General features: G+C 46.7%; 1 protein-coding gene across 8 annotated transcripts in view; it reads right to left on the bottom strand.

Annotated features, from left to right (window-relative positions):
* KDM2B (lysine demethylase 2B) overlaps positions 1–17,162 on the bottom strand; it is a 128,928-nt gene that overhangs the window by 56,570 nt on the left and 55,196 nt on the right. For all 8 annotated transcript variants that reach the window (XM_029052924.2, XM_029052954.2, XM_029052937.2 and 5 more), the window contains 2 exons: positions 14,796–15,250; positions 3,259–3,345 (listed from right to left, as the gene is read on the bottom strand). In XM_029052924.2, the coding sequence (XP_028908757.1) occupies positions 3,259–3,345; positions 14,796–15,250 (542 nt within the window). The remainder of the gene's footprint in view (positions 1–3,258; positions 3,346–14,795; positions 15,251–17,162) is intronic.

Below are 17,162 nucleotides of genomic sequence, written 5' to 3'. Positions count from 1 at the left end.
AGAATCCAAGAGGCGTCAGGGGGTATGGGAAACAGACAGGTAGGACAGTGGACCGGGTGTCATTCATTCATCGATTCAATCATATTTATTAAGTGCTTACTGTGTGCAGAGCACTGTAGTAAGCACTTGGAAAGTACAATTCAGCAATGAAGAGAGACAATCCTTGCCCACGGATACATGCCTTGTCTCTGGACCCACAGTTTCCTTTTCAGTTTAAAGGGGGCTTACGTCCCCCAGATTGGGTGCATGGAGAGAAGTATGAAGATCACAACACTTCCTGAAACGACTTTCTGTCCAGTCAATCCATCAATGGTATTTAGTGAGCCCTTACTGGAAGCAGAGCACTGTACTAAACGCTTTGGAGACTACAATATAACAGAGTTGGTAGACATGTTCCCTGCTCGCAGCGGTGTAGAGGCAATCATTCAAAGGAATCTTCCAAAGAAAGCTGGGAGATCAGTACAAGGTATTTACTACCAATCATCATTACCATTAATTACTTGTTAAGTATGACAGTGCAAGACTTGAACTGGGCCAGTACAGTCCTCTCCTAAAGAGCTGATGAAAATCTAAGTAGTGAACCATGCTTGAACTTTCAGCAAGGCCTAGGGGCAAATTTCCTGAAACCCAGCTGAAAACCTGGGAAGCTGAGCATCTATGAGCTTTTGAGACAGTCATTAATTGAGTAAATTAAACCTCCCAAACCAGGAAACTCATAAATATAGCCACGAGGCCCCTCCCCCATCCTCTTTTCCCCTGCCACACACCATTTCCTCTCTTCCCTCTCACCAGGATGACAGAGCCAGCCTAAAGACTCTGATTTTCCCACTGCTGTGTTCACACACACACCACCGTTCTGGGCATTTACACAAACCAGTTTTTTAAAAAAACAACTTTCATGGAATGCTTAAACTGCATCTATTCCTCCCCCGAGAAGCTTTTCTAGTCTCCCAAGTCCTTCGAAGCCAAAGCAGATTTTTGAAAACACCTATAAACTGTTTAAGAGACTAGCCCAGAGCCTTGGGAACTGTTCTGGTCCCAGGCACAATAAGACATGTTTAGAGACCTGATGCTATTTCTTGTGGAATTGGCTCATTTGATTGCATTTGGGTCTCCATTAACTCTGTGATTAGAGAGGATGGTGGTGGTTAGGAAAAAAATCCAAGTTCCACACATCCCAGCAGCTCTCCAAGAGCAAATCCCCAGCTAGAAAGGAAATTGGTAGCCAGATAATGCAGAGAACACACAACCCTCGTGGTGGATAGAGCACGGGTTTGGGAGTCAGAAAGACCAGGGTTCTAATCCTGGCTTTGCCACTTGCCTGCTGTGTGATGTTGGGCAAGTCACTTAACATCTCTGTGCCTCAGTTACCTCATCTGTAAAATGGGGATTAGGACTGCAAACGTCATGTGGGATAGGGACTGTGTTCAAACTGGTTAGCTTGTATCTACCCAGCAGTTAGAATAGTGCTTGACTCATGAGCAGTGCTTAAGAATAGTGGTATTGCCTACAATGATGGGAAAAGTCAGAGGCAAGGTTTGGGTAAGAAAATAAGGAGTTCTGTTTTGGATGTGTTTATCTGAAAAGTAGCATGGTCAAGTGGATAGAGAATTGGCCTGGAAGTCAGGAGGACCTAGGTGTTGATCCTACAATTATCAATCAATCAATGGTATTTATAATAAGTGCTTAACAATATCATTATTATTATTATTATTGAGCACTTATATGTGCAGAGCACTGTACTAAATGCTTGGGGAAGTTCAATACAATGGAAATTAGCAGACATATTCCCTGCCCATATTCTCGACCCAAGCAGGAATAACAAAGGGGCTCCTTTTTGGTGTTATGGCTCAGTGGAAAGAGCATGGGCTGGGGACTCAGAGGTCATGGGTTCAAATCCCAGATCCGCCGCTTGTCAGCTGTGTGACTTTGGGCAAGTCACAACTTCTCTGTGCCTCAGTTCCCTCAACTGTGAAATGGGGATGAAGACTGTGAGCCCCATGTGGGATAACCTGATGACCTTGTATCCTCCCCAGTGCTTAGAACAGTGCTTTGCACATAGTAAGCACTTAACAAATGCCATCATCATCATTATTATTATTACCACATTCTGACCCTTTCCCTCTTCCCATCCTGGTGCATGCAATTGCCAGAATGTAATTAAAAAAAATTAAAAAATCAGGCCAGGGCAATTATATGATATCTGAGTGAGATGGGGCAGGCAGGATATTTTTTGTGCCTTGAGTGGCCTGGAAAATTGCCTGTCAGATTTTGCCTGGTTGTGCTGCAGATTTGAACATCCCCCCTACCGGCATCATCCCATCACAGGGCTAGTTGGACGGTGGGGATTACTACCCTGAGGCTTCCCCAAAGGCAGCAAATGGGCTCTTTTCCCGAGGAAGGGGAAACCAGAAAGGCTTCATTAATCGGGGGTAAAGAATGCCATCAATATCCCAACGTCTGACTCGGGGCTAAGAGCTCCCAAGGCACCAATCTTCTCTGCAAAGCAACTCCCTCTAACATGAACTTGGCATGTACCTACCCCCCAGTCAGGCCAAACCTGAATTGTTCTATTGAAAAAGTATCTTCAAAATACCCACCAAGTCTGCAAAGAGTCCGCCTCTGCAACATGTATATAATCACCCCCATAATTATCTCAGTAAAAATCAATGATAGAGAATGTGTTATATCAACCTAAGGCCACCACGGGGGCCGGTTCACCCTGGACAAAGTGACATGGGGGAAGCGCAATGGCCACTAGAGGTCACTACATTCCAAAACCGCTGCTGAGCGGGGCATGACTCAAGGGATTAAAAAGAATAAATAATAATAACAATAATGATAATGTTGGTATTTGTTAAGCACTTACTATGTGCAGAGCACTGTTCTAAGCGCTGGGAGAGATACAGGGTAATCAGGTTGTCCCACATTAGGCTCACAGTCTTCATCCCCATTTTCCAGATGAGGTAACTGAGGCACAGAGAAGTTAAGTGATTTGCCCAGTCGCACAGCTGACAAGTGGCAGAGCCGGGAATCGAACCCATGACCTCTGACTCCCAAGCCTGGGCTCTTTCCACTGAGCCACGCTGCTTCTCTACTAACATGACCGACCCCAAATCAGTAAATCATCTATATTTCTCAATGGATGTGGACTTCTGATGGGCAGAAGCCAACCCCTCCCGACAAAATCCACAGGCCGTGTCGCCTACGAAGTCGGAGCCTTTCCCCAGGAATATAAGACCCCGGGAGGCGTCTCACCTTTGCTGTCTTCTTGGGCCAGGAGACCACGGGCATTCCAGTGATTGCAAGGTTTTGGTCATCATCAGCATGCTCCTTCAGCACATTCTGCAGTCAAATTCAACAGCTGTATTAGCGACAGGCAGGTTTCTGCAGAGGATCTGATTTCCGGGAAAGAGTCAGGTTCCTTAGGATCCAGATCCCAGCTCAGTTCCCCACCCCCATCAAAAATGAGAACCCCTTCCATCCTTACTCACCCATTTGCCCATCGTTTTCAACACTACACATTCCACACCTCCATCAGCAAACAGAGCACACCACAAATTGTTTCATGGGACCATAGGCTCACTGTGGGCAGGGAATGTGCCTACCAACTCTGTTGTAATAATAACAATAATAATAATGATAATTGTGGTGTTTGTACTCTCCCAAGCACTTAGTACAGTACTCTGCACACAGTAAGTGCTCAATAAATACAAACTGACTGATGGTACAATCTCACATCAGGTTGTGGGATGAGCTGTGGGAACTGTAACATCTAATAATGGTAATGGCTTAGCAGAAAGGGCTGGGGCTTGGGATTCAGAGGATGTGGGTTCTAATCCCAGCTCCACCACTTGTCTGCTGTGTGACCTTGGGCAAGGCACTTAACTTCTCTTTGTCTCAGTTACCTCATTTGTAAAATGGGGATTAAGACTGTGAGCCCCAAGTAGGGCAACCTGATTACCTTGTATCTACCCCAGCCCTTAGAACAGTGCTTGGCACATAGTAAGTGCTTAACAAATACCATTATTATCATTATAATTGTGACATTTGTTAAGTGCTTGCTGTGTGCCATGCACTGGGCCAAGAACTGGGATTGAGGCAATACAATAAAATAATAATAGGCAATACAATCAAATAATAACTATGGTATTTGTTAAGTGCTTACTATATTCATTCACTCAATAGTGTTTATTGAGCGCTTACTATGTGCAGAGCACTGTACTAAGCGCTTGGAATGTACAATTCGGCAACAGATAGTGACAATCCCTGCCCCAAAACGGGCTCACAGTCTACACGGGGGAGACAGACAGCAAAGCAAAACAGAACATAAGAAAAACAAGACATCATCATCAAGATAAATAGAATCAAGGGGATGTACACCTCATTAACAAAATGAATAGGGTAATAAATAATATATACAAATAAGCGCAGTGCTGAGGGGAGGGGAAGGGGGAAGACCAGGGAGCAGGAGCCGGGGGGAAGAGGAGGAGAGGAGGAGCAGAGGGAAGGGGGACTCAGTTTGGAAAGGTCTCCTGCAGGAGGTGAGCTCTCAGTAGGGCTTTGAAGAGGGAAAGAGAGTTAGTTTGGCAGATGTGAGGAGGGAGGGCATTCCAGGAGAGCAGGAGGACGTGGGCTGGGGTCGGCGAGACAGGCACGAACAGGGGACCGTGAGGAGGTGAGCGGCAGAGGAGCGGAGTGTACGGGCTGGGCAGTAGAAAGAGGGAAGGGAGGTGAGGTAGGAGGAGGCAAGGTGATGGACAGCTTTGAAGCCAAGAGTGAGGAGTTTTTGCTTCCTGCGAAGGTTGATAGGCAACCACTGGAGGTTTTTGAGAAGAAGAGTGACATGCCCAGAGCATTTCTGTAGGAAGATGATCCGGGCAGCAGAATGAAGAGTAGACTAGAGTGGGGAGAGACAGGAGGGAGATCAGAGAGGAGGCTGACACAATAATCCAGTTGGGATATTATGAGAGCTTGTACCAACACAATAGCCATTTGGATGGAGAGGAAAAAGGCAGATCTTGGTGATACTGTGAAGGTGAGACCGGCACGTGTCGGTTACGGATTGGATGTGTGGGGTGAATGAGAGAGCCGAGTCAAGTGGATGTGTGGGGTGAATGAGAGAGCCGAGTCAAAGACGACACCGAGGTTGCGGATCTGTGAGACAGGAAGGATGGTGGTGCTGTCCACAGTGACAGGGAAGTCAGGGAGAGGACAGGGTTTGGGAGGAAAAATAAGGAGCTCAGTTTTAGACATGTTGAGTTTTAGGTGGCAGGCAGACATCCAGGTGGAGATGTCCTGGAGGCAGGGGGAGATACGAGCCTGGAGGGAGGGGGAGAGAACAGGGGAGGAGATGTAGAGGAAATGTAGGTAAGTGACTTGCTCAAAATCACAAAGCAGAAAAGTGGTGGAGTCAGGATTAGAACCCAGGTCTTCTGTCTCCCAGGTCTGTGCTCTTTACATTAAGTCACACTGCTTCTCCATCTCATAGATGGAGTTTAAGGCTATCGACACCAAAGTATACATTCTTGGCCATGGTGGAATCCAGTACCAAGTGGAAATACAACAGCAAAACATGACAAATCTCTGCCTACCCCTGTGTTCCCAGGTGGAACTCTGGATCTCCCTATTTAGCTGGGTCTCCATCTGGGTCTGTGTCATACTCATGCAAGTTTCAGGTCAATCAATCAATGGTACCTACTTAGTGCTTACTTTGTGTAAGCACTGTATTAAATGCTTACGAAAGTACAACACAATAGAATTGGTTGATTCAGTCCCTGCCCACAGGGCGTTCACATTCAACAGGTCCTTATGAGCAGTAATACCTCTGCCCAGATGTTTATCTCAAGGGAAATGCAATGGAGAGATGATATTATTTTGTACCAGCTTTTTGGTGAAAACCAGGCCAATCATAATTCCGCCCAGACCCTAGAGCCATTCAGATTCAGCCTGACTCAGGCTGGCATCGTTTCTCTATACCCACCTCTTCTGCACCCCCTAGTTGTCCCAGTGGGATAACAAGAACAAGGTCCAGTTGAAGTGTGTCCAAAAGAAGGATCTGTGACTTTTCTTCGTGCCCAGAATGCATACTGTGAGCTACATGCCCCCCAGTTATCAAGATGGCTCAATGCAATCCTTCGACACTCTTGCGAAAAAAAGAGCAAATGCTTAATACAGTCCTTTGCACATAGTAAGCTCTCAATAAATGTGACTGAATGAATATGAACAACTCAAGTGTATAACTTTCAAAAAAAAAAGTTGGCTGGGTTACTGGTTGCCTATTGCTGCCACAATGACAGCACCGTTCACAGCACTCCAGGAGTCTGGACAGCCCTATTCAGTAGTCACTGCTCATATTGTAGGGAAGTGGGGCTAATAATAATAATAATGTTGGTATTTGTTAAGCGCTTACTATGTGCAGAGCACGGTTCTAAGCGCTGGGGGAGATACAGGGTAATCAGGTTATCCCACGTGAGGCTCACAGTCTTAATCCCCATTTTATAGAGAGCACAGAGAAGTCAAGTGACTTGCCCACAGTCACACAGCTAAGTGGCAGAGCCTGGATTCGAGCCCATGACCTCTGACTCCCAAGCCCGTGCTCTTTCCATTGAGCCACGCCTGCTTCTCTAGGAACTGTCTACCAAACTGCACCTCCTGGGAGACAAGAGCAGCAGACGGACCAGTGTGGCTCCCTGCAATCGAGAATGGAGAGGTTCTTCGAGCAGAAACTTAGAGAGAACCATGAGGGAAGAGTCAGAAACTAAGACAGCACCACGAGCCATAAGCAGCAACAGTACAAACGGCACTCATTTTGTGTTCACGGTGTGGTTGAAAGTGCTAGTTCTGCATCGGCCTCAACAGTCACAGTTGTCCCCAAAGGAACCTTCTCTGTGACTGGTGTCAGCTGATCTATATGGGCTTCCCCGCCTTTCTGGACACTCTTCATCTCAATTTTTATATACCAGCCTATGATAGTACTCAAGGGGACAGGGAACTTAGGCCCAAAATTGGAAAGCACGGTCCAGGAGGAAAACCATACACCCCGGTGGATAGAGTGCTATGCTAGGAATCAGAAACAGCCCATGCTCTGCTTCGGGTCTCACACCCTGAGGGGCTTTAATGGCAGAGAATTTTAAAAGGAGAAGTGAAACATACGACTCCAATTTAAAGTTACTGTTCATTCAATCAATCGTATTTATTGAGCGCTTACTATGTGCAGAGCACTGTACTAAACGCTTGGAATGTACAATTCGGCAACAGATAGAGACAATCCCTGCCCAACAACAAGCTCACAGTCTAAAGGGTTCGGGCACCCAAAGGCAGAGCCTTTTGATTTCTTCTCTGGGTTCCTATGATAAGGTGGGTAAGGGCTGAAGGTTTCCTCTTCCGTTTGAGCCCCAGGCCAAATCCACCTACACTCCATGATCATGAGATTCTAGACTGTAAGCTCCTATTGGGCATGGAACCTATCAGCTTGGCTGTTCTGTACCCTCCCAAGCACATAGTACTGTGATCTGCACACAGTAAGCACTGAATAAATACTACTGATTGATCTGTGGCATACTTCCCCTGACCAGCCTGGCTAATGCCTGAAGCAAGCCCTCTGGTAAGAGAAAGACTCCAACTTAAGAAACCAAACAATGTTCCCTGCCAATTTTATAGTATTTCCCCTCCTTTCTTTTTTCACACTTGAGTTCTTTTCCACTTAATTCCTGGGTGTCTCGAGACGAAGATTAGGGCACTCAGGACTATGGGGAGATCCTGGGGACAGCCTTGAGGTTTCCTGTTACTTAAGCCAAGAGTCTAGCTGCTTATTAGCACCGTTATTATCTGATAATTACTAAATACAGCATACCAGCTACATCAATCAATCAATCTAGAATAAACTGGGTGGTACCTTACAAGACAGAGCTGAACTTTTCCCTTCATGTGGGGACTCCACACAATCCCCAGCGTTCCTGGGCTCTAATTCAAGGAGTAAGAGGCCAAAGAGGAGGTCCAGAGTTAGTTAATTACGGCATTTAGTAAGTGACTACTGGGGGCCAAGCTCTGCGCTAAGCTAAGCACTAACAATCAGCCGAGAAACAATTCCTGCCCCACCCAGCCTAAGAGACTGTGGGGAAGGAGCACGTTTTCTTTAGCCTAGGACTGGAAGCGTATGACGGAGGAGCAGGGAGAATACTTTCATTGAAGATTTTCTTTCTAGATAATAAATTATGTTGAGGGTCTGCTTGAACTGTACTTATAAACTCCTTGGGGTGCTCTGAGGCAGAGGCGTGTGCAAATGCCCCCACTTCAGTCCAACCAAGGTTACACAGGCCCTGCTCCTTGCAATCTGAAGCGAGGCCTCCAAAATGAGCACAATTATGGAAATAACCTCATTTTTGATCTGACCAAATAAGCACAGACAAAGGACACTAACAGTCTCCTTTCCCCATTGCACCGACTTCTTGAGAGACCTTAATTAGTCCAATAGACACCAGGCCCTTCATTCCCCAAGGTGGGGGGTTAATAATATCAAATAGGACCACTGTGTTAATGATGAGGCAAGGACCTGGCAGACTGAAGGCATTAGCCAGGTGGACATGGAAACTGAAATGGTTAATGAGCTGCTTGGAGCTCAGCTACAGGGCCCGGAGCCCGGAGTCCGGAGTGTGAGAAAGCTGTCCATCAGAAACCGAGCTCAGCCTTGTTTCCCACGCTGAGGGCAATTACAATACTTCCAGGGTGCCAGTCTGCTCATCTTTCCTCTGATTTCAAAAAATGACAGGCATGATGGTGCATACACCACTTGTAATCTGACTTCTCTCACGCCTTCCGAAAAGGGTCAGGGGCATGCCCCGGAACCACTTACAGTCCGGATCCTCATTCCTGGTTCTGCCACTGAGAGCCAACACCTCAAGCAAGGCTCACCAAATATATCCGCTCATCGTTGAATAGGAGGCAAACTGAGGAAAGCCAAGATTTCAGCTGCAGCAGGAAGGGTTTGGGTTCGGCACTAGCACGAACTTTCTAACTACATGGAATGTGAAAATGCTGTTATCAGGGGAGAATGTACAGCCATTTCTAGAACAACAACTTAAGAGCAATTGTGTCTGGAAGCAGGGAGATGTCCTCTCTTCCAGCCCCATGACTCTCTGAATGAGGGAATCCTTCTCTAGTGAGGCCAATTAGCAATGGCTAGAAGTCAGCCCACTCCCAAGTGAGGATTAGAGATCAACTTCTCCCAGCTCTTGGAGGAGTCCCATAATTTGGGAGGTGAAATAGATTGGCTGGGTTTGGGCAATCACACTTCCCACTCATCCTCTTCTCCCCTCTCATCCCTTCCTTCCACCCCTACTCCCCAATTCAAGCAACATACCCGGGTTTCTCATCTAAAAATTTGATTTCTAGTCTGCAGGATCAAGAAGAAGGGATATCTCATTAACATTTCACAATAATTATATTCCCATTCAGTAGAAAGGGACCGACTTCAAAAAGGAGTCATTTAAGGTAATGTAGCCCTGAACAGGGTCTTAAGACAGTCTGTCACATCCTAAACTAATATTAACAGTGAAGCAACTGTTGCATGGTTTAAAGGATGGGGTGGGAGTCAGAAGACCCAGGTTTGAATGCCAGCCCTACCACTTTCCTACTGCATTACCTTGGGCAAGCCATTTAACTTTTCTGCTTCTCAGTTTTCTCATCTATAAAATGATCTTGGTACATATATCAGTGGTAATTACTGAGGCTTACTGTGGGCAGAGCACTGTACTAGGCTCCTGGGAGAGTACAACAGAATTAGAGGACACGATCCCTGCCCATAAATACTAGCCCTCCCTAGCTCTTAAGACTGTGAGCCCCTTATGGGACAGGGACTGTGCCCTATCTGATAAACCTGTAATTTACTCTAGAGGTTGGCACATAGTGTTTAATAAATACTATTATTATTATTATTATTATTATTTCACTCACTGGGACTGAGATTTTTAAAAGGACTCATGCTTATAGCTCTGACTTAATAATTTAACCTCTGGGGGGCTTTTTTTAAAACCTTTTCTATTAGCCTTAACCCAATGACACTGTCTTGTAAACCACCTCAGGCATTCTCCACCAGAAATAAACATGATTCTTCTTCATTTACTGCCTATTGTGTGAAGGGCTGTTGGCAAATTGCTGCTCCTCGGCCACTCAGGAAAAACAACAGATAATCCCACAGGGATGGTGACCATTTTCAACTGGGCCACTCAGCATCTTTGTTTATAATCATCTCGTTCAGGGCATGACTTGCCGACCTACTATACCAACGTTTCATTATGGTGGACACTTCGCCTTCTCCTGGCTGGCATCATCTTTGTTCAAATACTGTTCCTGCATAAAACATGCAGCTGCTGGAGTGTTGCCTTTTTTAAAAAAAATTGGTTTTCTGGTGAAGAATGCACATCATATATACTGCAAACACAATACTTAAGAACACCCCTTCAAACACATGCAGAAAGACTTATTTAGAGTAAAACATGAGGACAGTGTGGTCTAGTGGAAAGAGCACAGGCCTGAGAGTCAGAGGACTTATTCCAGCTCTGCCACTTGCCTGCTGTGAGACCTTGGACAAGTCACTTCACTCCTCAGTGCCTCAGTTTCCTCATCTGTGAAATGAAGATTAAATCCTATTCCCTCCTACTTACACTGTGAGCTTCACATGGAATGGAGACTGTGTCCAAACTGATTAACTTCTATCACAGCGCTTAGATTATAGCATTTGACAGAGTGAGCGCTTAACAAATACCACTAAAAAAAAATGATTCTGTGTGTGTCCATTTCCACCACAGATTCCACAGGGTTCTTGATAAAACAGTGGCATGTTTGAGGAAGTGAATTTCTTATCCATGCATTTATCCCACCCAAAATGCAGGTTTCCTTTTCACTTCACCATCAAAGGTTCCTCCTAGAAAAGAGAGCAGAGCCCGTTCTTGGGTAAGGATTACCTCTATTTGTTACTGAATTATACTTTCCAAGCACTTAGTACATGCTCCGCACACAGTAAGCACTCAATAAGTATGATCAAATGAATGAATTCATGAATGAATGAATGAAATAGAGAACAGGAGAATCAGGAGAATCAGCTTCTCCAAACCAGACACTCTTGCTAATTGGGGTTCTGGCATCACTGGACAGTCTCCCTTGAAATTGAGACTCACCAATACGGTAGTTCTTTCTATCAGTGGATTTGAAATTCCTGTCAAGGTAACCTAGGAACAAAAGGGTTCAAAGAATGCCACCAGGGCATTAAGATCAATGGTCCTTTACTGTAATTGCTGCCTTTTTTGACACCCACCCTACCTAACGTCCGTAGCCTGCCCATCTGATAACGCCTCACCAATAAGTGGATCTTTTAAAGAGCCGTAGAAATTTTTTTGCTAGTAATACTTGGAAAATAAATCATTTCAGGTACAAAAATCAGGGCCTAGTCTAGTGAGGGCTACATCCAAGGGGAACTTGAAAATTTCGGATTTTGGTAATTGGCTAAATGCAATCTTTTGGGCAATGATCTGATGGAAGGTCTAAGGCCCCAGTGAACAGGCCCGATGGGTAATCCCAGGGGAGGACTGAATGGGACGCAGCCTCCAAATTTCCCTTTCCCTCTTAACCACGGTCCCCGCATCAGGGAAAGCCTTTTCAGTCTGTTCTGAAAAAGAGAAACCAAGGCCGGAAGATGGGAATTGCCCAGATCCACAAAGCACACCAGGGAGAATCAAATCTAAGCATCGGGTACTCAAACTAGCCAGCAGTTCTGCTTTCAGGAAGACAGCTGCACTGGACCAATCTCAGCAGCTTAGGCTGTAGGAAGAGGAACTGAGAGAACCCAAGGAGGAGTCACCATATGGATGGGCAACCCAGAAGGTTAGATGCTTCTTCCCACCTATGATCACATTTTTCATCTTAAGGTCACCTTTGGGTAGACGCTGTCATCATCCCTGTGTTGAGCATGTGATCATTATTTCTGTAGTCTGGGAAAGGTACTGGTTTATCTCGTGCCTACAAACATCCAGGAAATCTATCAGTGGCTTTTGTTGAACATTTACTGTGTCCAGAGCACTGAACTAAGCGCTTGGAAGAATACAATGAGATACTTTCCATTCAATCTGAGGGGAGGTGTAGGAGGTGGCAATTCTTCTCCATAATGGCCCCTGAGCACACTTCCTTCAGGGGGTGTCACTCTCCCTGAAGAAGGCTAGGAAAGAACTTACTGTACCTCCATCTCAACTAGCCCACTCTCGACCCCTTGCTCACACCAACATTGTTATTATTATTATTATTATTATCCGTCCTCTGGCTCAGAACTCCCTCCTGCTTCATATCCCACAGACTACCACTCTCCCCACCTTCCAAACCTTATTAAAATCCCATCTGCTCCAAGAATCCTTTCCTAACTAAGCCCTCATTTTCCCCTAATAATAATAATAATAATGATGGTATTTGTTAAGCGCTTACTATGTGCCAAGCACTGTTCTAAGCATTGGGGTAGATACAAGGTCATCAGGTTGTCCCACGTGAGGCTCACAGTCTTAATCCCCATTTTGCAGATGAGGTAACTGAGGCACAGAGAAGTTAAGTGACTTGCCAAAGTCACACAGCTAAGTGGCAGAGCCAGGATTAGAACCCACAACCTCTGACTCCCAAGCTTGTGCTCTTTCCACTAAGCCACGCTGCTGCCCCTACTCTCCCTTCTGCATCACCTATGCATTTGGGCCTGTACACTTTAAGCACTGGATGTTCACCCCTCCCTCAGCCCCAAATAATTTATGTATATAGCATTAACTTATTTTAATGTCTGTCTCCCCCTCTATCAATCATATTTATTGAGTGCTTACTGTGTACAGTACATTGTACTAAGCACTTGGGAGAGTACAAAATAACAGAGTTGGTAAACACATTCCCTGTCCACAACAGGCTTGCAGTCTAGAGAGGGAGACAGGCACCAACTAAATTACAGATAGGTATAAGTGCTGTGGGACTGAAAGAGGGATGAATAGAGGGCAAATCCAAGACCAAGAGTGACGCAGAAGGGAGTGGGAGAATAGGAAATGAAGGCCTGGGCGGGGAATACCCCTTGGTGGAAACATGCCTTCAATAAGCCTTAGGAGGTGGGGAGAGTGATCGTCTGTCAAATATGAAGAGGGAGGGCATTCTAGGCCAGAGGCATGATGTGGGCAAGAGGTTTGTAACAAGACAAACAAAAAGGAGGTATAGTGACTAGGTTGGCATTAAGAGGAGCGAAGTGTACGAGCTGGGATCATATGAGATCACATGGACTGTAAGCTCCTTGTGCACAGGGAACATGCGAACTAACTCTTGTACTGTACTCTCATAAATCCTTAGTACAGTAATCTGAACACAGTCATTGTTCAATAAATACCACTGACTGACTGAAAGGGAGTTGAGCATTTGCAAAGTTTAGCCCCGAACAGAGTCAATGACTGAGTTTTCTATATGTTCTACATATAGCCTACCACACTTCAGGTGCTCAAATATTACAAACAGATAAAGGTCACATACACAACATGAACACCACCCCCCACCCCTACTCCCAGCCCCATCTAATGCCTGAGAGGATTCAATCTAAGGATAGTGGAGTAAATCACAACAATAACAGTTCCACTCCCACTCAGGACTTCTGTGACCTCGAGTCACAATGGCACTGAACGGACCTAACTGCAAACTGCAAACTCTGCAGCATCCAATTTTGCAGTTAACAGGCTGCGGGGGCTGGCCAGGTGTAACTGTGGTATTTGTTAAGCACTTTACTATGGGCCAGGCACTGTACTAAGCACTGGGGTGGATGCCAGAATATACGGTTGGTCACAATCCCTGTCCCACACGGCACTCAGTCTCAAACCCCATTTTACAGATGAGGTAACTGGGGCACAGAGAAGTGAAGTGACTTCCCCGAGGTCACACAGCACACAAGTGGGGGTGTCAGAACTGAAATCCATGACCTTATGACTCCCAGGCTCGTGCTTTATCCACTACGCCACGGCACTCTGTCCATGTAAGAGACTTCTGGACAACTCTAGCCAAACTCCAAATCAAAGCTGGGGCCAAACTCGGAGCCCTGGAACATAATCAGAGTTGGAAACCTAAGAAACCAACAAGTGTCGGCAGGCAGGCAGGCATGTGCTCACTCTTGCCCCCTTGCTGGTTGGAATCTGTAAAGCTGATTTGCGAGGACCCAGGACAGCCCAGCACAGGTCAAAACTGGGCCTGAGCCATATTCAAGGCTGGGCTAAGGCCCCCTCACAGGCATCTGGAATGCCAACCGACCACGTGGGAATAGAGCTGTGAAGCGGCCAAGGTTGGAGGCAGTCTGCCACCAGCGCTCTTGAGGTGTGGAGGCCAGGCCTGACCCATGCTGGACTCTGGAACCTAGCCGCCAGGCGGCTGGCCGGCCAGCCAGATGGCGGGGTTGTTGAATTTGCTTCCCACTGCTGCCCGATGGCCAGGATTGAGGGGTCAAGGCTCCGGTTCCTGGGAAACATGATCCCAGCGGAGGGCTGCTTGGCCACAAAATAAAGAGGCAAGACCTGATGCAATCACTTCAAACTAGAAGTTATCAATTAGCGGGACAAACTAGAGGCAAGTGGGGACCTCAGATATTGAGCAGACGCAGGGAGAATGTTACCTAGCAGTGCGTGCATGCACACACACACCACCCCCAAAAAACCCCCAAACTCCATGCCCCTTGTACTGTGCTCCTGCCCTGCAGCAGTGCTCGGGGGGGAACTTGGATCCAGGGCCCAAAACCTTGTCCTACTCACCTTCATGTCCTCCAGGAGTGCCTGTGGATCTTCGATGCCCTCAGGGACACACTTCTTGTTCTCTGGGAGGGATTCAAGTTTTTCCACCAAAGCTTTCAGGCCCTTCAGTTCAAACTCCGTGAGATGAGTCCATTTGGTAGAGAGCTCAGTGGCCGGGGATCCAGTGGGGGTTTTGGGATAGTCCGTGGGTGTGGTGGATTTGATGCTGTCGTCCGACTCATTCGACAGAGTTCTTTTGAGGTACCGCATGACTGGGGCTTTGGGTTTCTTCCCGGCAGGCTCCTGACCTTCGGAGGGTGTGATGTTGGGGGAGGAGGAGCTGTCGGCCGGCGGCTTGGGAACTTTGTCCACACTCTCCTCTTTCTCCTCCAGAGGATGCAGCTCGCACGATTCTTCCTCCATCTCCGGCCAGGAATCGGATGAGAAGCCGTCTATGCTGGCTTTTCTTGTTGCATCTGTCGGACAGACAAGGAGAGGCTGAAATTCTCTCCTTGGGCTGCCGGCCAGGTTGGCAACCGAGTACCAGCCCGGGATGTTCATCCTCGCTCCCCTCATCACCCAATCTTCCCCTTTGCTCTAAGTCCTGAGTTTCCTGTATCCTGGGTCTTGGATCCTTGAGTCTCAGCTCCGGTCCCCTAAGGCCTCATTTCCCTTATCTGCTCTCCTCTCTGCATCCTCTCCTCCTCTAGACTGTAAGCTTTTTGTGGGCATGGAATGTGTCAGTTTACTGTCATACTGTACTCTCCCAAGCACTTAGTGCAACGCTCTGCACACAGTAAGCGCTCAATAAATACAACTGACAGACTATGCCCTTGGCTGTGTATCGCCTTCAGCACTTTGATATTCACTCCAGCCCCACACCTCTTATATACATAACCTTGTACTCTATCATTTCCCCTATCTGTAATTTATTTTTATGCCGTCTCCCCCTGTAGACTGTAAACTTCTTGTGGGCAGGGATCACAGCTACCACCTGCACTGTATTATGCATTCCCAAGTGAAGAGAAGCAGTGTGGCCTAGTGGAAAGAGTAGGAGCCTGGGAATCAGAAGGACCTGGTTCAAATCCCAGCTCCGCCTCTTGTCTGCTGTGTGACTTTGGGCACTTTCTGTGCCTCGTTTTTAATCTGTAAAACTGGGATTAAGACTGTGAGCCCCACGTGGGATAGGGACTGTGTTCAACTCGATTAGCTTGTATCCACCCCAAAGCTTAGTACGGTGCCTGGCACATAGTAAGCACTTAACAGACACCATTAAAAAAGTGCTCCATATAGTGTTATGCACACACTAAGTGCTCAAAAGGTAATTTACTGACTGATTATCAGAGATCAGATTACTGAGTCCTGGGAGTGATCTACAGGAGAAAGACTTGGGACCACAGGTAAGTATAGTTTAACCTGGCCAAAATACCAACCCCAGAACCGAGTGGAACCTTAGAGGAGATGCTGAGCTTCAAAGCTCTCCTCGGCTTCAAAGCTCTCCATCACCTTGCCCCCTCCTACCTCACCTCCCTTCTCTCCTCCTACAGCCTAGCCCACACACTCCACTCCTCTGCCACTAACCTCCTCAATGGGCCTCGTTCTCGTCTGTCCTGCCGTCGACCCCTGGCCCACGTCCTACCACTGGCCTGGAATGCCCTCCCTCCTTAAATTCGCCAAACTAGCTCTCTTCCCTTCTTCAAAGTCCTACTGAGAGATCACCTCCTCCAGGATGCCTTCCCAGACTGGGCCTTTTTCCTCTGCTCTTCCTCCCCTTCTCATCGCCTCTACTTCCCTCCCTCTGCTATACCTCCATCCCTGCCTCAAAGCACTTGTGCATATTTGTACATATTTATTACTCTATAATGATGTGAACATATCTATAATTCTATTTATCTATTTTGATGCTACTGATGCCTGTCCACTTGTTTTGTTTTGTTGTCTGTCTCCCCCTTCTAGACTATAAGCCCGTTGTTGAGCAGGGATTGTCTCTTTTGCCGAATTGTACTTTCCAAGCACTTAGTACAGTACTCTGCACACAGTAAGTGCGCAATAAATTTGACTGAATGAATGAATGGGCCAAATCAGAAATTAGTCCAGCCTCACTCCTGGTGGTGCTCCAGCACCCAGTGGGCTACAGGGACCGAAAGTTCCAGCAACCTCTGCGATAATTGCCCCAGGGCAAGAGCCAAGCCCCTGGAGCTGCTGCTACCCCAGCTCCCAAACCACAGAAGCCACGGTGAGAGTGGTTGGAGATGCAGGGGACCACCCAAACCCATCCATCAATCAATCAATCAATCCATTGATGGCATTTATTTAGTGCTTACTGTGGGTGGGACACTGTACTATGAAATTGGACAGAGTACAATACAAAAGAAATGTCACATATCC

Source organism: Ornithorhynchus anatinus, chromosome 2 (assembly GCF_004115215.2).
Source record: "Ornithorhynchus anatinus isolate Pmale09 chromosome 2, mOrnAna1.pri.v4, whole genome shotgun sequence".
Lineage (NCBI taxonomy): Eukaryota > Metazoa > Chordata > Mammalia > Monotremata > Ornithorhynchidae > Ornithorhynchus > Ornithorhynchus anatinus.
This window is presented reverse-complemented; position numbering and strand designations above follow the sequence as displayed.